Below are 19,708 nucleotides of genomic sequence, written 5' to 3'. Positions count from 1 at the left end.
CTACTACTACTATACTACTACTACTACTTTACTATTACTACTACTACTACTACTACTACTACTACTACTACTACTACTACTACTACTACTACTACTACTAATACTACTACTTCTATTTCTACTACTGTTAATACTTATAATTATAGCTCTCAATATTTTTCATAAATATATAATTCACATTGGTAATTGCCATCAGTGTGGTTTATACAATACATTGACATAGTCATACTGATAAAAATTACCTAATACAACATATAGAAAATAAAAACATGATCTTTTAATTTTCTTTTACGTACAATATTTACAATATTTTTAAAACTGACAAGAAACATAACTTTTTTTCCATTGAAAAATTTCGGAATGTTGTCTTGAGCACACGCGCTCTCCTATTTTTCACAGGCGACTAAAATTTGTCTGAACGTTACAATAAACACCGGAGTCAATCGTTGAGGTCTTTACTTTCCAATCTCGAAGATTAAAAACGAAGATGAATCAAAAGATGAAACAAACCTTGGCCTTTTATCTGTTGACATTTCCTTCTTGGTAAATCACCAATAAAAAATCGTTTCCTAACATCGACCTGTTTAGGCTACCAGAAACACGGTCACTGTAATGGATTGTTGATGGAAGAAATTTACAATACATAATGTACCGGTACATAATTTACTGCAATAACCGAAATCTACATCAGATCTATATTAAATTAAATGGAAATGAATCTATCAAACACTAAACTTTAATACCATGCATTTGTTTGTAATCAAAGTATTTGGCGATTTGAATAGCCACATATCCCATATTTCGCTTTGCATACATTGATCTCTGGATTACGAAATATATCTTGTATATAGAAACCTTGCACAACATTACGATGGGAAACCTGGCCCCGTCTTACAAAGAGCTGCGATTGATCCGATCAACCTCAAGTATATGGAAATCCATCTATGTCATTTTTTTCTCCTCGGGAAATTTGCACAATGTCCTTTGTAAGCAAAGATAAACACACTGAATTTCAAAGAAAACTATAAATATGTAAATGGACATCATTATGTTGAACAAACATGCTTTTCAGGTGATGGCATTTACTGGCTTTCCATATTTGTGGTTGATAAGATCAATCGCAACTCTTTGTAAGACGGGGTCCTGGGCCCTGTAACTGATTTGAACAATCGATCATACATAATAATCAATGCAATCAATCATAGAATCAGCCCGACGTTATAACAGGGCCCAGATCCAGGCCAATATCTCACAAAATGGCGGATCTAATTTATATAGTAAAACTTTGCCCCGCATAGGCGAGTGTTAAAATGGCGCCCCACCCAACATCACACCTGGGTACAGTATATTGATTTTGCAGGTTTTTATTTCTCATAACAATATTTACAAAATTATACAAGCACAAATAATAAAGCTTCGTCAAAATAATGACATAATCATAAAGATTAATGTATGTATAATTAGTATACAAATATGAAAAAAAAAAAAGTTTTATAAGATTAAGGAGGAGCATGAGAAAAGAGGAACTAATGAGAAGCTAGGCTTGTGTAACAATGTCCCTCGTCGGGTTAGATACATATTGCAAATATAAAAAAAAAGTAATATGAACGACACAATAGTTACATACAATTGAAATTATATGAGGGCAAACTGAATAGAACACACTAGAAAGAAAGTGATATTAAAAATATAACGAAAATATAACATTCCAAATAATCAGTGAAAAATATGAAACACATTAAGAAAAATGAAAGAACGTAAGGAAGGAGGACCAGGAGAACAAGACGAAATATTGAATTTCTACCGAGTATAGATACAAGATGCATCATTATTTGACGCTAAAACTCAAGCATTCCTTGATAACTATTTTGTGGTGAAACCACACTGTGAATACAGAATGTTCTTTTCAGCAGGGAACAACTGCCATGGATGGACGGATTTCGCATAAGATCAGTGTCAGATATATAGTAAGATCACATCAACGCCGTTGTTTAAAAGATTTATTTTATCACTGCCGGTTTCCAACTGGACGATATTGGACGGACTTTGGTTGCAGTTGTGCTGTTTGGAGAGAGAGAAAAAGAGGAAATCATAAGATTATAACATCGATATGTTTCTAAATGAATATTCTTAAAAACATATTCATCAGTTCAAAAGATTGAAATTTTCAAAAACTCCTTAAACATTATACTCCTTCCTTTATATGATGTAACCTACATTTACCACCAATAGCTTGTGGGTGAGGGGTTTGTGTACTGATGAAACGTATTAATCATAAATGTAATAAAGTTGAGCAGTGGAAGATTCTGGGGATACATTCAGTCAATCCCCTCCCCTTCCTTGACGAAATAATTCTGTTTCTTATCTTCATCTCTCTATTCACCTTCTACTAGCCATGAAAACTTTGACTTTAAGTTTCGGGGCCAGTTACCTATATAAATATAACTCAAAACCTCAACAAGAACAAGAAAAAGAAACATTGGCATGGTAATCAACTCATTTGATATGATAAAGGTCCGGGATAAAGGTTTACCTTTTCTGTATGAAAATGAACACACCAATGATAATGGTAATGGAAACGACGACGGAAGCGACGACGATCCCGACGATGACTGCGGCTGACAATTCGGACGGAGCGCTCATGACCTCTCCCATAACGATTTCCTCGATGGTCATATTGAGTTCGAGTTCAATGATATCAAGATTTTCTGTGACTGCGGAATATAAGGCTTCCTGATCCAGATAAGAGACTGCAAAACAAAATAGTTAAAAAAAATCAATAAAAAATCGTCTGTGTTAAATATTCAGAGCTTTAAGAGAGGTAACATCCAGTGGCGTAATGATCCAAAAAAGTTGAGGGGCCAAATATGGCGTATCGAGAAATTTTTTTTTAAGTTGCGAGGAAGCGAAGGAAGCGAGTAAAATTTTCGACATTTTTATTTTAAAAATCCAAATTCGTGATGGATTTTGACATAATAATTCAGTCAAAAATATCATATTTCACCTTCTCTCTCTTTGCTTTTCTTTCCCTTTCCCTCTCTCCCTCTCTCTCTCTTTTCGTTGGTCGTGAAAAACCTTGGGGGTAAGCGCCCCAAGCCCCCACCCCATCTGTACGCCACTGGTAAAAAAAATCTACAAGAGCAATTTTTAGGTTTCTATAAGATATTCCATTTGGTTTACACTATTTATATGAATAATGTAATAGGAGGCTGCACTCTACAAACTCCGCGTTTTAGCAGCCTCATCCATTCCCAACCTGTTTTTATGATTATCTTGATTATAGTGTACATAGAAATTTTCTTTGTCTTATTGCTTATATATATATTTCAAGATGTATGGAACAAAATATATTGTAAATGTTGGAAATGGAAATAACGAAATGAAATTAAATTTTCAAGAGATAGAGCCGGAAGAAAATAAAATATCTTCTACAAGGGAAATGTGCACTTTATACAAATTAAAAAAATGCATACAACGAGACATCAATAAACATCCTTGTTTACATACACATGACTTGTAGAATATATTGCAAAATGTTGATGGTTTCATGTTCAAGTAAAATCTCTCATTGCTCTCAACCTGTTTAAAGTATTTACTTGACTAAATTATTCCAGTTAACATGATTGACGAAAAATGTAAAACAATAAAATTATCAGACGCCATGGGTTTACTGTGTAAGATAAAATAGTCGAACATGTATTCAAACTCATTGTCTTTCCCCTTTTATATATTAGCTACCAACCAACTTATTTTAATTAGGATCCGTTTGAGTACCTTCAGTTTCACTTGATCTCTTCTGAATATTTGACAAAGTCAACCTTGCGCTCCGTCGACGTCTGCTGAGAGATCCCGAATTACAGAGCTCCGTCGATAGAGGGGGCGTGACTAGAAGCATAACGGATAACAATTGGTCGCTCGATCCCGAGGTCGTGGTTTCTTCGGGATAGCCGACTGCGATGGCGATGTCGGTCTCATTTACGTAATCGAGGATTTCTTCACTGGTTTTATGAATAGAATCGAAAGAAAGGGATATTATACAGGAGAGAAAGATACAAATAAAAGGTCACTAGGAATTTCAACTTTTTTTTCTCACCCTATCACTAATTTTACAAAAGGTCCCTGAGTTAACTCCTATTTCATTCAGTCCAACTCACACAGTTTCACATTATTTCTACTTATATGATGAAATAAAGCTTGTCAATAAAATAACAGAAACCCCTGAAAAGTATACCGATAATCTAATAGTGTATGTTCCGGTATCTGTCCGTATGTTGGCGAAGGGCAAACGAAGAGAAAACATATCAACATACTAATTTATTTCATTTTCAACAAGACTAAATAAAATTGTCGTAAATACTTATAATGACATTTTCAAATGTAATTTATACAAACAATGCAAATTGAGGTAGGTAACAATGTATGATATTTTTCCATATACGTAAAATAAATTATTATGTAAAAGCAAATTATCATTCACATTATAAAGATCTGAGAAAAAAAAGGGATCCACTAAAAAGCAAATGCTTGTAACGTGTGGACCCTCTAAAAATTATTGTAGAATTGCCTACGAAGACGGCCACAGAGGTAACAGAACGTACAACAGAAAAAAAAACTAACAAGAACAAAAGAAAAGCGAAACAAACACGAAGGATTTAAAAACAGCAAGTGGAACGCCTCTGGCAGTCTCGCCTGCATTACGCAATTCGATATAGCAGCAGTGCTGCCTTTGAAAACAGCTAATGAATAATTATTCACAGAAGACACTAACATGATACAATATTATGTCCATAGACCAAAAATGACCTTAGACCATGATCATGTGACCTAAGACATGTGCAAAACAATAATTCATACTTGATTACCCTTATGGCGGTGTTTCATGAGCTAGATCCATAAACTTTCTAAGTTATAATGCCAATTCTACACATATTCCTAACACGGCCACAGTTCATTGACCTTTAAATGACCTTTGGCCTTGGTCATGTGACCTGAAACTTGCACAGGATGTTTAAGGATACATGGTTGTGTATCTTAATATGTCCAAGTTTCATGAACTAGGGTCGTGTGGTCCAGTGGTTAGAGCATTGGACTCATAATCGCAAGGTTGTGAGTTCGAATCCCAACTCTGCCATTGTCTCCACTTTGATAAAAAGGCCAAAGAGTGATATCTGTCGTCTATTACATCAGCCACAGGTCCATGGACTGATTAACCTAGACGTAAAATGTTTCCAAGGTAATTGGTTATATCATGGATAGGTCCATGGTTATATACCAGCTTGGCGTTTACCAGCAAAAATGCTGTCCTGCCGAGTTCCTACGGGAGTTACCACAAACAGAAACAGAAACTTTTAAAGTTATGATGACAATTCCTCAAATAACCCCAACATGGCCAAAGTTCATTGACCTTTAAATGACCTTTGACCTTAATCATGTGACCTGAAACTCAGGCAGGATTTTTAGTGATACACTATTACTCTTATGTCTAAGTTTTATGAACTAGGTCTATATACATATACTATTTTTTCAAAAACTTAACCTTGGTTAAGATTTCAATGTTGACGGCGCCGCCGTCAGAAAAGCGGCGCCTATAGTCTCGCTCTGCTATGCAAGCGAGACAAAAATGAAGAGAATAAAGAAAGATAATAAGAGCAGGACTTCAACGCTGAAAAAAAAATGAACGAGAAAGAACTTACTTAGGGTTGGGGGTTCTTTGACTCGAATAAATTATCATTATGTTTGGATTGTATTTCATATAAGAGGCAGTTTGAAATAAGTGATTACCTGTTCTTTTCTCCCTGGCTTGGACAGCAGACTGAGAAATTGATGTTACACCAATCTGTGACAATCTCGGCAACCACCCGAATAAGTAGGCCTCTTATTGACTGCCACTGATGATAACCATGTATTCAAACAGATGCAAGTTCGTGTTATTAAAGTTAGTCATGCATTTCAAGAAACCTCTCAAAGTTCAATGATGTTCAGTATAATTCACATTAAGAATTAAACAAAGAAGTAATTTGTTACTTGATAACTGATTGGCACTCTTATTTGATTATACAACATTATTTATACAAAGTTGATCAATGCGTAGATGTAAAGTGTATGGAATATATATTTAAAATATTATGTTTCGAATCTTAAAAATAAAGTCAAAATAACCATAAATACGCATCCCATGAATAAAATGGTAAGAATTTACTTAAATTGAAGGTCAAAATAATGGGAAAAAACATTATAGTTCTGAGTATGGAACACGTTTCAAGAAGATCACACCTGAGGCCCGTAACACAAAGTTTAGCAATCACCCTAGAACATTTTCTCTACAATTGATTACATTGGCTATAATGTACAATCAATCGTAAAAATCAAGTGTACAATTAATCGCTAACTTTTGGGTTACGGACCCCGATCAGCCTATTTCGACATTTTACTCCTGCACGACTTATTCTGCTCCTTAGGGCCTATTCATTATTTTTTGTTCTTGTTGAATCATTATGACACACTGCTAAAACGCCGGTATCTATATCGGTTTAAACCAGAGAGCTGTTGAAACAACACTGATTTGGCGTTAGGCTACACCAATTTGGCATCTAAGCAATACCAATTAGTGTTAAACTAATATCGGTTTGATTCTGATAATAGAAATCAAGAGATTTATGCACTAATATTCTTCAAAATTTCAATCTTATGGATAAATTTCCAATCTTACAAATTCATATCTTTCTCTAAAATGATCAATGTTTCATCATCGGAAGAGGGGTTGCAATTACCAGTATGATTTATTTACCATATCGATGGATGCTTGAATTGTAATTTCAACTCCATACTGGGCTTCCGACTCTAAATCTGTATGAAAATGATATACAAAACTTAAAAATAACACAGTTACATGTGTAATAATTGAATCAACTTCACACAATTTTCAAAGGCTTTTGTGTCGTCATTCTAAATACATGGATAGGGGACAAAGGGTTATCACGTCAAGAATGCTGGGACTACTTGATTAAATCTTCAAAGACTCTATGATCGCCGTTATATGATTTCATGTTATTTTTATGAGCCAAAATACTGGACAGCAGAGTGTTTGAATGTGTATTTTCTTTTACTTTCCGATGATGATACCCCTCTCCCTTTATCAGTGTTAGCTGGTGAAATTAAGAATTTATGAAGGTTATTTGTTACAACCTTCCCATGCAATTACATCATGTCTCAATTAATTAAAGCTCCAAGGACATAGACAATTATCAGGTTTATTGGCTGTCGGTAACTCAATACGCAGACACTAGGACCCAATCAGTCTGTTGATTATATTGCGCTTTTATCATTAGATCATTGATGTTTATATTAAATTGAATTGTGAATTATGTAATTTCAAAACTATAATCACAAACTACTTAAGAGATGGGGGTGTTTAATGCCTTTCTGAATATCATCACTGATTTAGACTATATATTATCGTGTTTGATTTGTTTTTTATTCAACCTTTTCAGCTCAAATTTATGAATTCAAGAAGTAGGTAAAGTTTATTTCCACAAAAATTAGATTGAAAATTTCTACAATATCAAAAGACTTGTTTTTTTATAATTGTGAGAGTAACAGTTTCACTGCAAATTTTATTTTGCTATCTCGACTAAAAAGGATCTTTAATAAGTAGACCTAATGACATGTCCAAATTAAAATTAATCCAGAAAACTTACTTTGACATGCGTCTCCCTGATATCCATTTGCGCATAGACAAGTACAGGACACTTCTTCCAAAGTTCCGCCATTTTGGCAGATGATGTCATCACATGCAGCACTGGTATCAGTAGGGACTGAGGTACTTTCACCATTATTTTGACCGGTAGAAAAGGTCGATACTATTATTGGTTGGTTCATTGACAAATTAAAGAATAAAAAGAAAGATCTTTTGAATCATTAAGGTTACTGAACATACTAAAAGTAAATAGTTTAACATTTGGGGGGTAGGATATGATGGATGCCGTGATTAGTAATGTTTGGGGGTAAGCTTGTATTGGGAACCTGAATATTAGAATGTCCCTAAAATATATATGAATAAATAATAAGGATAAACATTATATATCCTTTTAAAATGTATTATTACATTTTTGCTGAAGGCTTTTCAAGCATTTTTTTTTCAGACAAGTGAAAGCTGTGTATCTTGTAAAATGAGGATCCCTGCCTAAACTATATTTTTCGTCAACACGTTTTAAATTGTTATTTCTTAAGTTCACAGTTGATTAAAATCTATGTTGATTGGTTTTTCAGCTTGAATCGTATTTATTTATACCCCTTTCATAAACCCAATAAAACCCAATTATGCGGCTAATAGCAGCATAATTTAGTCGTAAAATCAGAGGAGGACAAGAGTTATCCGCATTATTCTGATGCTGCTATTATCCGCATAATAGCGGCATCGGGACAAGATTTTGAGTTTATGAACGTATTTCCAAATAATGCGGATAATTGCCATGGTGCGGTCACAAGGTCACCCTTTTCCAACGCAACCGCATCGGAGGGGGCGTGTCCAGTTGTCATGACGATTATCCGCCTTTTTCAGGACGGGCGCTCGTAAAAATAATGCGGATAATTTTCGGAGTTTGTGAACGCAATTTTTATTGAATTATCCGCATTACTCTTAGGCGGCTAATTGGAGGATAGGTTTTATTGGGTTTATGAAAGGGGTATCGATCGTATAAAAGATAAATCAACGAAAGATCACCTTTAGTGGTGGAAGAAATTGTCAACTGCTCTGTTGTGTAAAACGGTGGCGGTGTAGTCTCACCGCTAGCAAACGTTGTTTCGTCACTCATCAAAGCTGAAGTCGTCATCAAATGAGACGTTGTGCTCGAGGATTGCGTTTCAACTGCGCTCACTGTCGCTGTCGACGTCATGGACGGAACAGTAGTCGAGCTGTCCCCTTGATTAGGACTGCTGTTCGTCATTGTCGCTGTCGACGTCATGGACGGAACCGTAGTCGAGCTGTCCCCTTGATTAGGACTGCTGGTCGTCATTGTCTCTGTCGACGTCATGGATGGAACAGAAGTCGAGCCCTCCCCTTGATTAGGACTGCTGGTCGTCATTGTCGCTGTCGACGTCATGGACAGAACCGTAGTCGAGCCGTCCTCTTGATTAGGACTGCTGGTCGTCATTGTCTCTGTCGACGTCATGGATGGAACAGAAGTCGAGCCCTCCCCTTGATTAGGACTGCTGGTCGTCATTGTCGCTGTCGACGTCATGGACAGAACCGTAGTCGAGCCGTCCTCTTGATTAGGACTGCTGGTCGTCATTGTCACTGTCGACGTCATTGACGGGACCGTAGTCGAGCTGTCCTCTTGATTAGGACTGCTGGTCGTCAGTGTCGCTGTCGACGTCATGGACAGAACCGTAGTCGAGCCGTCCTCTTGATTAGGACTGCTGGTCATCATTGTCGCTGTCGAGGTCATGGGCGGAACAGTAGTCGAGCCGTCCTCTTGATTAGAACTGCTGGTCGTCATTATCGCTGTCGACGTCATGGACGGAACAGTAGTCGAGCTGTCCCCTTGATTAGGACTGCTGGTCGTCATTGTCGCTGTCGACGTCATGGACGGAACAGAAGTCGACCCACCCCCTTGATTAGAATTGCTTGTGGTCATCGTCTTAAGAGTCGAATTAATGGATACTTGTGCTGTAGCCATCTGTGTTGTAGAAGAACCTGGTGGGCATATGAATAAAAGGCTGGTATGAAGAGCTTAAGTTTGAAGGATTGTACTTGTACTTGAAATTCGATTTGACTAATAAACCACAAATTCCCCTTATTTGATTTTGATGTCATTAATAATTTAAGTTTATTTTGACTTCGCATGTCTAAACAACCAGTCTATGCTGAAAAATATTCCAACTTATTTGGTCATTTTTAAAGCTTTTGATATGTTTTTCTTTGCATTTCGTATTAAATTATTACGATCCGCGTTTGTATTTTTGTTCGTTCATGTTCAGATTTATCTTAACTTTTTTAATATTTCCTGTTTTATTTCATTTGTTTCACAAAGCACAGTCCCAATTGCTTTTAACAGTGTTTAAATAAGGTTCAATCAATCAATCATATTGAATGGAGATTTTCATTTGTCATGTTGTCACCATATTATAGTTCGCGACGACTTGTTTTATTACTTTTGCCGTTCTTACATTTAGCAAATATGAATAACGTGTAATCGAGACAGATTTATCTGGAAATGTGAACTGGAGGGTTTGTCATTAAAGGGGTCATTATACTCTCATCGTCACCCTTCTGTCCTAATGTTGCCAAAACCTGGCAATGATGACAAAATTACAATTTACTGGAAGGAGACCACTAACTTACCACAAACGAAGTCTGGGTCTGCAAGATCTATAAAAAGAAAACCAATGAAGAGCAGAATTAAGAAAAATAATCACTTAATTAACTTATGTTAGCTTGAAAAACTGATTTTTTTTTTCGAGCGAGATTGCTAAATATTCTCAGAGTATTGCAATTCACCTCTTAGATAGGAAATGATTGATCAAGTATGACATATAGAAAATATATATTTTTTATCAAAGAAATAGTTAACAGTACTCAATTCCATGAGTAACCATTACAAAAATGAAATTGAACACACCAACGAACTCCAATATGATCATCAAGATGAACTTACTGCATAGACCACACATGTATGGGCATCTTTTGGGCACTGCGTTGTGCACGTCACAGTATTCTGGTCCTGGCCAGCCTGGGCTATTCCAGCAGTACTGATGGGTGTCAGCACATTCAGCTGGAAATTGTAAATTTAGAAAATGAAACTAATGATAAAAAATTGGCACTAAATAAAGAATAGTATTGAATACCGCCCCCCCCCCCTTGAATAAGGAGACATAAACGCGTGTGGTATAGGTTTATATTGTTGTTCCGATAAGAGAGTTTCATCCATTTTTAAGCTTGATGATCAGTTAAAATTGTATCAGTGTGGAGATTAGAATAAGATTTAAATGGTATTATTGAATATGGGTTAAAAAGGGGAAAGATAATGCAAAGATTTTAGACTAATATTTAGCGTGACAAGAGAATAAAATGACAAAAAAAAAATCGGATGAGGCTGCTGAAATGACAAAGTCATAAAATATAGACATAAACATCATCCTATATACATGTACTTAAGAAAGCATGAATTCATCAGTGTGCAAGATAAGATTTTGGTTATGATGATTTGAATTATTTACCAATCAGTATAGGTACATTAACTCTCAGATTAGTTAAAATGATTAAATCCAAGTGAGGGATGAAAATGATTATAATCAATTAATTTTTAACAATCGGGTATGCATACAAATTTGGCTATACGTTTATGTTAACCAGTTGAATGATGAATCATACAATTAAAATTGGTTTAAGATAATGGCTAATTTGCTTCCGTGGGCTATAGATTAGTACGTAAATAAATAAATATAAAAGAAATATAAATTCAATCAATTTTATTTACTCGAGCAATCTGTGCCGTACCACCCGTCTCGGCATTCACATGTACAGTTATTTGATATTGTGGCGCAGTTTTCACAAGAGACCCGACATTCTGAAGAGAAAAAAACATTGAAAAGAGGTTCAAAATAACAAAACTTTTGATAAAAGATATCGTTATAGATTTTTAGTATGTTACTTCATACAATGGCAGTACATGTATATTTATTTCCCCCGGGTGAATTTATGATATTTGAGAAGATATGATGATTTTAATAGTTCATCATTGAACATATTGGTGTTGATGATATTAATATATTGATATGAAACTTGCTTTGTATAAAACTGATGTTATACAAAAAGAGACTTGTAAGTTGTAAACATGAATACAATTCTATTTCTTTTCTTTTGCTTAGAACAAATGCGTTTAATTTGGATCATACTACTGAAAAAAAATAAAAGGAAGCGAAACCTAAAATTGAATCAAATCAAATTTTTGTCACATCTTACTTACTCTAATCAAAACCTACAATGTAATCTAAAAATAATTTTATTGATCTTCAAAAGAACACAAAGTTAACAAATAAAAACTTTATAATTCATATATACAATGATAACCATTGAAAGTTTTTATTATCGGTCTGTATCTGTGCATCCCCAGAAAGTTTTAAAGGGATCTCAAGACGACATTTCGCCGCTCCCATTTACCATTAAATTTCGAAGTTTTCTTCGAAATAGATTTAGACTTTACTTGAAAGTACAAATCAAATCCAACATTACTTCTGTCTAATCAAGATTAAGATCAATTGAGGTTGATCTTACCACATCCTTGCTCTTCCAAAGAACATTCATCTGGTAGGGGAAAAAAGATCGAAAATCTTGGAGATAAGATTTTTAAAAGCTATCGATAAGATTAGTTTATTACCCCCCTGAAATTTTTTCCTAATTTTTCTGTATTCTTCTTCAGACCTCACTCTCATTCTACGCTAAGGTGTTTATCTTTATTTATTATATCCAAGTAATCATGGTAATTATCGGATTTTCTTAGACTGCCAAGTACTATCAGGAATATGAACACTCTTAAGACATTCCAATCAAGTGTCAAATATTACCTATTTTTACAATCATATTAGTTAAGACCATGTCTTTTCCTTATATGAATGTTATGTTTGATGATTTTAATTGTGATTATTTCCAATGTTTTTGTTCATTTAATATGTAGCGACTTGAGTAATGATCCATTAGAAAGTGCGCATTATAAATACTTATTATAATTATTATTAAAACGTTTTAAAAATATATATATTGGATGTTTCTACGCAGCCTACCCCCCCCCCCCATCCTGAAAAGGTTCTTACCTTAATAACATCCATTCTTAAAATCATTGGCATTGAAAATAGAAGAAACTACGGAAATCGAGACAAAGTGAGACAATGGGAACTACGCAAAATAATATATGAATTTACGTATTTAAAGATATCCACTAAAATGGTGGATTAGATAATTGAAGATATTAAAGTTATAACTTTGGAATTCATGAAGTTATCATTTATGTCTTTGGAGGCAAGATCACTTTGGTTAGAAACATACTGCAAAGATTGTTGTAACAGAGTGCTACTCCTGAATCACATTGAGTACAGCTCGGACCATCATCATAGGGCTGTGATCCAACGTAGTTACCTCTGATAAATAAAAGAAGGAAAAAAGGGATAAAAATCGTTTTTACATGATTTATACTTCTCTATTCATCCCTCGTTTATCTTACTATTTTTGTTATCAGTTCAAGAACATTTTTCACAATAACCACAGCAGCTAAATGAATATATCTTTCGGGGGAAGCCTCTTGTCTGAATCTTGAATAGTATGATAAATCCGCCCTTGCCATTATGGTGTGACATATTATAGGATGCATGCATCCATATATCAGCGAAATACCTATTGATTCTGCCAATGTCAAAATATGCTGTTGTGTTTGTCAACTAATCAAAAATGTATTATATACATATACATAAATACCTGTATTTGAATTAGATGAGACAAAATACTTAGTTTTGTTGTTGTTATTGTACAAATAGTTTACACTCTGAATTGCAAGGATTTAAATTAAACACAGGTGGACTGTAGTTAGGGACCAATCGAATTTTGAAATCTCAAGGGATTTGAAGTTGAATCCTTTGAGATTTAGAATGAGTCTTTATACATGTATAGGATATAAATCCCAAATTCGACTGGTCGCTATATAACTACAGCCCACCTAGATTTATTTTAAATTATTTAAAATCCCTGCAATTTAGAGTGTAGAACCACCCCCTAAAAAGAAAGAAAAATCTTTATAATCTATTTTATTTCATATAAATACGGACTCTATTTACTTACGCGGGTCCGTAGTTGCATGTGATAATATAGACATTTGTATAGTTGGAACTTTCTGATGTAGCAAACTCACAGAGGGATCTTCCGCACCCAACTGCATAGGAAGAAGCCCATACTACCTGTATATTCAAATGGAAAACACCAACCCCTAAATCAACATTACATTATATTTCTTATGAACAGCGAACAGTGAGTATTAAGTGAATCACTTCCAATCAATCTGATTCTATTTTAATTATGTAACCACTTTCAACAAAATGGATTTACATTCAATCAAAATTCTAAACAAAAATACATAAGAATAATGACTTTTTGTTAAAACTGAGTTTCAAAAATCGTTACTTTTTATCACTATTTAATGAATTTATTATAGAATAACACAAGCCAACCACTAAAAGAGAGCAAGCGATATATATAGATTGTTTGTTTTATCTTTTTCAAAGAATTTCATGCAAAACGCATACTAAAATCTTTTTTTTTTTTTTTTTTATAATTCTGTTTTTATTATTCAAATTGAAATAAATCACAAAATTTACAAATGATTAATAGGTGATTGCAAATCACATAAACACAATTTAGTTACACAAAAAAATAACAACCATAATAATAATTAAAAAAAAACCTACCTAATTATCCTCCCCCACCCCCCCCCCCAAAAAAAAAAGGAATGTGGCAATGTGTTTGGTAAATAAAGTAGACAAAGCAAAATATACAAGCTATGATTATATGAAGTGGTTTCCAAACAACTATTCATAGGATCAAAAAGCACAACTGGTTATCCAAGACGACATAATTATAGAGGTTTTTAAACGAATACTAGTAAGTATATCAAGGTGACTGAGATACAAGTTGCATGAAAAAATGGGATCTGATGTCTACAACCATATAACCAATACAGTGCAGTATTATTAAAAAATGGGGCACTAAACCTGTTATACAGTGTTAGTTATCGTGTAACCTGCTGACATTTTTGACAACCAAATTATAAGGTGAATCGCCACTTCTTAAAGTGAGCGGGCAACTTATTTTTTTTCTTAGCGCATACTAAAATCTTGATTATCCACAGTTCGTATCCATTACTCAAGATTAAATATCAAATTGGCAACAAAAGATTTGATGATGTTAATAATTATGGGATCCTATCCAGCTTTTACCTGGGTGTAATGACCACAAACATAGCTGCATTCCGTTGTGTTGTAATCGTAGTATTGAACTTCATTGTACCAGGCCTGGACCGCCCCCGTCCCGTCGGGGGCGTTCTTCCCCGCCGACCCCAACCAAAGGTTCTGCCCCAATGTGCTGAATGGTGAGATGTTATCGGGTTGACCGTGGGCGAAGTAGCAGGTATCCGACCACTCCTGGGCCATGATAGCCAGGTCGTCATCCCAGATCTTTAGAAAAAACCATTACGAATTAGTGTAAATCCTAGTTTATTAATGTTTGTGCTAATTTACTGGGGGGAAGGTAGAGACTTAGAAGTAGTGTTTTGGTGGATGCGCTTTGCAAACAAATAGAAATAAAACATTTAAAAAAAGAGAGAAGTGGGGGGGGGGGGGGTAAAGACATACTCGCTGCAGTTACAATGTTTAAAAAACAAGTCCCATAACCCAAACTATGTCATTTTCTATAAAATGCTTTAGGGCTCCAGCCCTTGCCTAAATGGCGTAATGAGCCAAAGATTTTGAGGGGGCAGACACAGCGTAGTGGGCAAAAATTATACATTATTTTCTTACTTTTTTATACAAAAAAACCAATTTTGTGATATATTTTGACATAATATAGAATATAGTATCATATTTCAATTTCCCTCCCCCTTTCATAGGCCTTTTCCCCCTTTTTCCTTGGTCGTGATTTTTTTTGGGGGGAGGGGGATGGTTATGGCCTTCCCAAAGCGCCCCATCTGTACGCCAGTGCCTTGCCCCTATAACAATTCCCCTGCTAGTTTACTTACTGTATTATATTTGCCTGCAATTCATGATGATAACTTGGTAACTTACAGACATACTTGTTGATATGTCGGGAAATACACGAATAAATCTTTCAGTACTTAGGAACGATTTTTGTTTACAAAATATTCTTGATATTTTTAACATATTAGAAAATAACTGATGATGACGACGACAATGCTGATGATGATGGTGGTGATGATGATGATGATAATAATGATGGTAGTGGTGGTGGTGGTGGTAGTTGTGTTGGAGATGGTAGTGGAAGTGGCTGTGGTGTGGTGTTTCATGTAAGTGGATCACCTTGATTTGAAAGCTGCAATAAAAATGTAAAACCATTTTCCATCACAGATTTATTTGCCCCAAACCTTCCAATAAATATTGAGACTTATAAATCTTGTCCTAAATCTCGTCCGTTGATGTTAACGAATTGGTGCGAAAAACATCAATTGTTTGGGGCTGGTCTGTATTTGTATTTATTCTTACCTTACACCATTTATTGTGACTGAGACAATGTGCTTTCAACTACCAGCCAGATACTGTGTTTGATAGGTAGGCAAACAGACACTTGAGCTAAATTTACACCTACTTAATTGAATTTCATTTATTCTGATCGTCGGGAGACAGTTTTCAGCCCAAGGACTCCTCTTGTAGACACCTAAAGATGTTATAAGGTGAAAAGCCAAATGAAACAAATGGATACATAGTGTTACGTAATAGAAAAGAAGACAGGCCTTGGGTTTTTTAATGGAAGAACACTTTTCATGTTACAACTTTTTTAAGAGTATCTATTACAGAACCCCACATAATTAGGACGCCATCATGCTGGCCATAGTAACAATTATCATGGAGCTCTTTTCTAGTATTTATTCATTGATATGACGACTAACGATCGATTGAAAATTAATTAATAAATCGATATCAGTCATATCTCTATCTATCTGTCTGTCTGTCTATCTGTCTGTCTGTCTGTCTGTCTGTCTGTCAGTCTGTCTGTCTGTATGTCTGCCTGTCTGTATATCTATCTTTCTATCTATCTCCTTCTTCTTATTTCTTCTTCTTCTTTTTCTTTTTCTTCTCATCATCCTCCTCATCCTTCTTATATGATCCTTTTGTATTATTTTATTAATGTTTCTGTTTATCTTCACATGTTTGTTGGTTTTATATTTGATACTGCTATTTGTTCTATTTCTATCTTATCTTATATGGTTTATACAATATATATTTCGTTTTTTATCATATATCACTCTATTTATCTATTCAATATATCTTTATTTCAATAATGGTGGAAAAACTCAATATCAGATTATGTCACATCTTTGCCTTTGCCTAATATATATCAAGAATGTTGAAGAGCAAGTTGGAATAAACATTAATTTTCCTTTAATTAACATCGTATTATTACAATAAAGAAAAAAGGGATTTTAATAACAACTTTATATGCAAAGAAGTGGACGTAGACATGAAATTAATTGCTTGACCTGAGGAACGGGTTTGTAACAGTTAAAAGCTTATAACTGCACTTAAAGGATTGTAATAAATCCAGATCGACTGTAAATGGTGGATTTGTATTTAATCTTAAGAATTAACTTTTAAATCAAAAGATATAAGATATTTTATCTTTATATCTCAAATCCACCGTTAGGTTTAAATCTAAATGTAATATTCGGTTGGTCACTTTTGACAGCCGATCTGAATCTATTTTAAATGTTTGGATTTTAGACTGTGTGAAATGAATATCATTGACTCAAAAAAATACCCAGTGATTATCTTAAGCTTACATATACGCCAATGTAGGTACAATATATTTTTTATCGACCGGCTTTTATTACAGGTATAACATAATTACCAAAATTAAATGAAATATTATAAAACATAACATTTTCATACTTGGCTTTCCGTTCGGCTATAAGTACAGTATTTCCAACGGATGTTTAGAGATCTCCAATTACAATATACTTTTAGATTTGAAAAATAATAAACATCGATTTTTGTATACTTGTGTTTTATGTTCTCAGTTACATAAACAGTAAAAAAATTGAATTGTATTTGACAAAACACGAATAAAGAGTTGTTCAGAAGCTTAATGAAGGAAAAATTTTGAGGGGGGCCAATTTTCCAATTTTTTGCTCGCTCACTTCTCTTACTCGTGGCTTTCGAAAATAACATCATATCTCCTTCTCCACTTTCCTTTTTTTCTACGTCTCATTTTTGCCCTTGGTAGTGAAACCTTAGGGGGCATGCCCTGAAGCCCCCCCCCCCCCCACCCCCGTTTATATGGCAGCTGATCTGGTATAATGCACTTTGAAAGGAGGTGATCAGTTGATGGGACTGAAAATTACCAACGCCAACAAAATACTCTTCTTCTTCTATATAGGAGAAGTGAACTGTATTTTAAATAATCTTTTTCTTGTTTTCCCATTTTTCGATTAAGTTTCCTATTGATTGACAAGTTACGTTCATTATTCTGTTTTGTGTCAGTTACCATCATTATTGAGGACATTTCAGTCTTGTGTTTAGTTTTTACTATTCTAGATTCCATTTTATTTCGAAACTTTGAATAGTCCCTTTAGCATTCAACTAAATGGAAAATAAATTGTTTGTTTGTTTATGGCATGTTAACAACTTGGTGCATACGTTTCTTGAAGCAGCAACTAATATCCTTTATATTCAAGCAGTCAAGTCTTTAAGAAAAAATATGTTACTGTTATCATTTTCTCACCATGAACTCCATATTGGAAGCTTCTGGGGATACCTGTCCTCTTAATTCATTATGCTTATCGACGAGTGACGCGCTCTCTTCCGAAGAGAAATCTGTAGATCTACGATACCGACGTTGACTCTGAACTTTAGATGCTATTCCATCATCATTGACGTTACCTGGGAGTGTATTTTCGAAGTCATCGATGTCTGTTTTATGGTCTCTTATCCCAAAGACAGGAGGGTCATCTCGAGTTCGATGTAAGGGTGGTCCAAGGATGAAACTTTCATTTGATTCGAATCCTTTGCATCTCGTCAACAACACGCTCATACCAACCAAGAAGACAACGATGTGTATTGATATATTTTCCATCCTTTCCATTTAAAAAAATTATCCCTCATCTCTCATCGAAGCCTGCAATTCCATCTTTTATATATCTCATCTTGGATTTATAATAATGTGCATTTAAAAGAAGACTCCTGCAAAATCCATTTTGATTAAACAGTGATCGAACCGTGTTCATTCGGGTTTGTTATCTATTTCTCCGATTGATTCGAATTTGTCATGAGAGCTCTATAAGTGTAAAATAGGTAATCTAATTGTTTGAAGAAACCAACTGGAGTTTGTCCACAATAGTCCTCGAAACTTTATCTTTACACTTGTCACCAAGACCAACGGATATTTTGGTGAAACATGCATGCACTGCTGTCGGCAGAATAATATGTAGATCACCTCATGCGTAGATGGCGCTCCTACCGTATGTGCCTAATTGCACTGATGGCAGTGATGCAGCCAAAAGTATGTCTTTGCCCCGCCTTCACTAAGTCTATCATTTCTTTAATAAACACATGCACACAGAATTAATTTATTTTAATAAAAAGAGTCATGTGGATAAGAGAATTATCATTATCGATGTTTTCTCATAAACTTAATGACAAATTTATATAATAAATGGCATATAAAAGTTGAGTGTCACTTATTTATGTTTATGAATAGATAGATCTACATAGATAGATCTACAAAGGCTTATAAACAATTTGAAGAAAGGGTACCATGATTAGGAAGACGGTATAAGGAAAACCACATTCATCGAATGTTCCATATCTGCTACCTCGATCAAAGAAAGGCATGATAACAAAACTTCATTATGAACAAAGACCTTGTCATGCAAATTGTTTAATGGCTCGTTTTTTTTTAAATAAGCTTTATCAAGTTTATATTAATGCTACGATAGGC

General features: G+C 34.7%; 1 protein-coding gene across 1 annotated transcript; it reads right to left on the bottom strand.

Annotated features, from left to right (window-relative positions):
- Positions 1 to 256: 256 nt before the first annotated feature.
- Positions 257 to 19,176, bottom strand: LOC129278518 (uncharacterized). Its single transcript, XM_064095003.1, has 15 exons — positions 18,494 to 19,176; positions 14,980 to 15,216; positions 13,829 to 13,944; positions 13,043 to 13,134; positions 12,275 to 12,304; positions 11,478 to 11,567; positions 10,656 to 10,772; positions 10,343 to 10,369; positions 8,723 to 9,694; positions 7,698 to 7,859; positions 6,788 to 6,846; positions 5,782 to 5,888; positions 3,775 to 3,998; positions 2,534 to 2,750; positions 257 to 2,061 (listed from the first exon to the last, which is right to left on the bottom strand). The coding sequence occupies exons 1-15, from the start codon at positions 18,851 to 18,853 to the stop codon at positions 2,001 to 2,003; spliced, it is 2,871 nt and encodes a 956-aa protein (XP_063951073.1). The 5' UTR covers positions 18,854 to 19,176; the 3' UTR covers positions 257 to 2,000.
- Positions 19,177 to 19,708: the final 532 nt, after the last annotated feature.

This window comes from Lytechinus pictus, chromosome 2 (genome assembly GCF_037042905.1).
Source record: "Lytechinus pictus isolate F3 Inbred chromosome 2, Lp3.0, whole genome shotgun sequence".
NCBI lineage: Eukaryota > Metazoa > Echinodermata > Echinoidea > Temnopleuroida > Toxopneustidae > Lytechinus > Lytechinus pictus.
This window is presented reverse-complemented; position numbering and strand designations above follow the sequence as displayed.

Coding starts and splice junctions, on each gene's coding strand:
- LOC129278518 (XM_064095003.1), bottom strand. CDS start 18,853: ATGGAAAGGATGGAAAATATATCAATACACATCGTTGTCTTCTTGGTT. Junction 15,217..18,493: donor CTTCCAATATGGAGTTCATG/GTGAGAAAATGA, acceptor TTTTTTCTAAAG/ATCTGGGATGACGACCTGGC. Junction 12,305..13,042: donor CTGTTACAACAATCTTTGCA/GTATGTTTCTAA, acceptor TTCCCCTACCAG/ATGAATGTTCTTTGGAAGAG.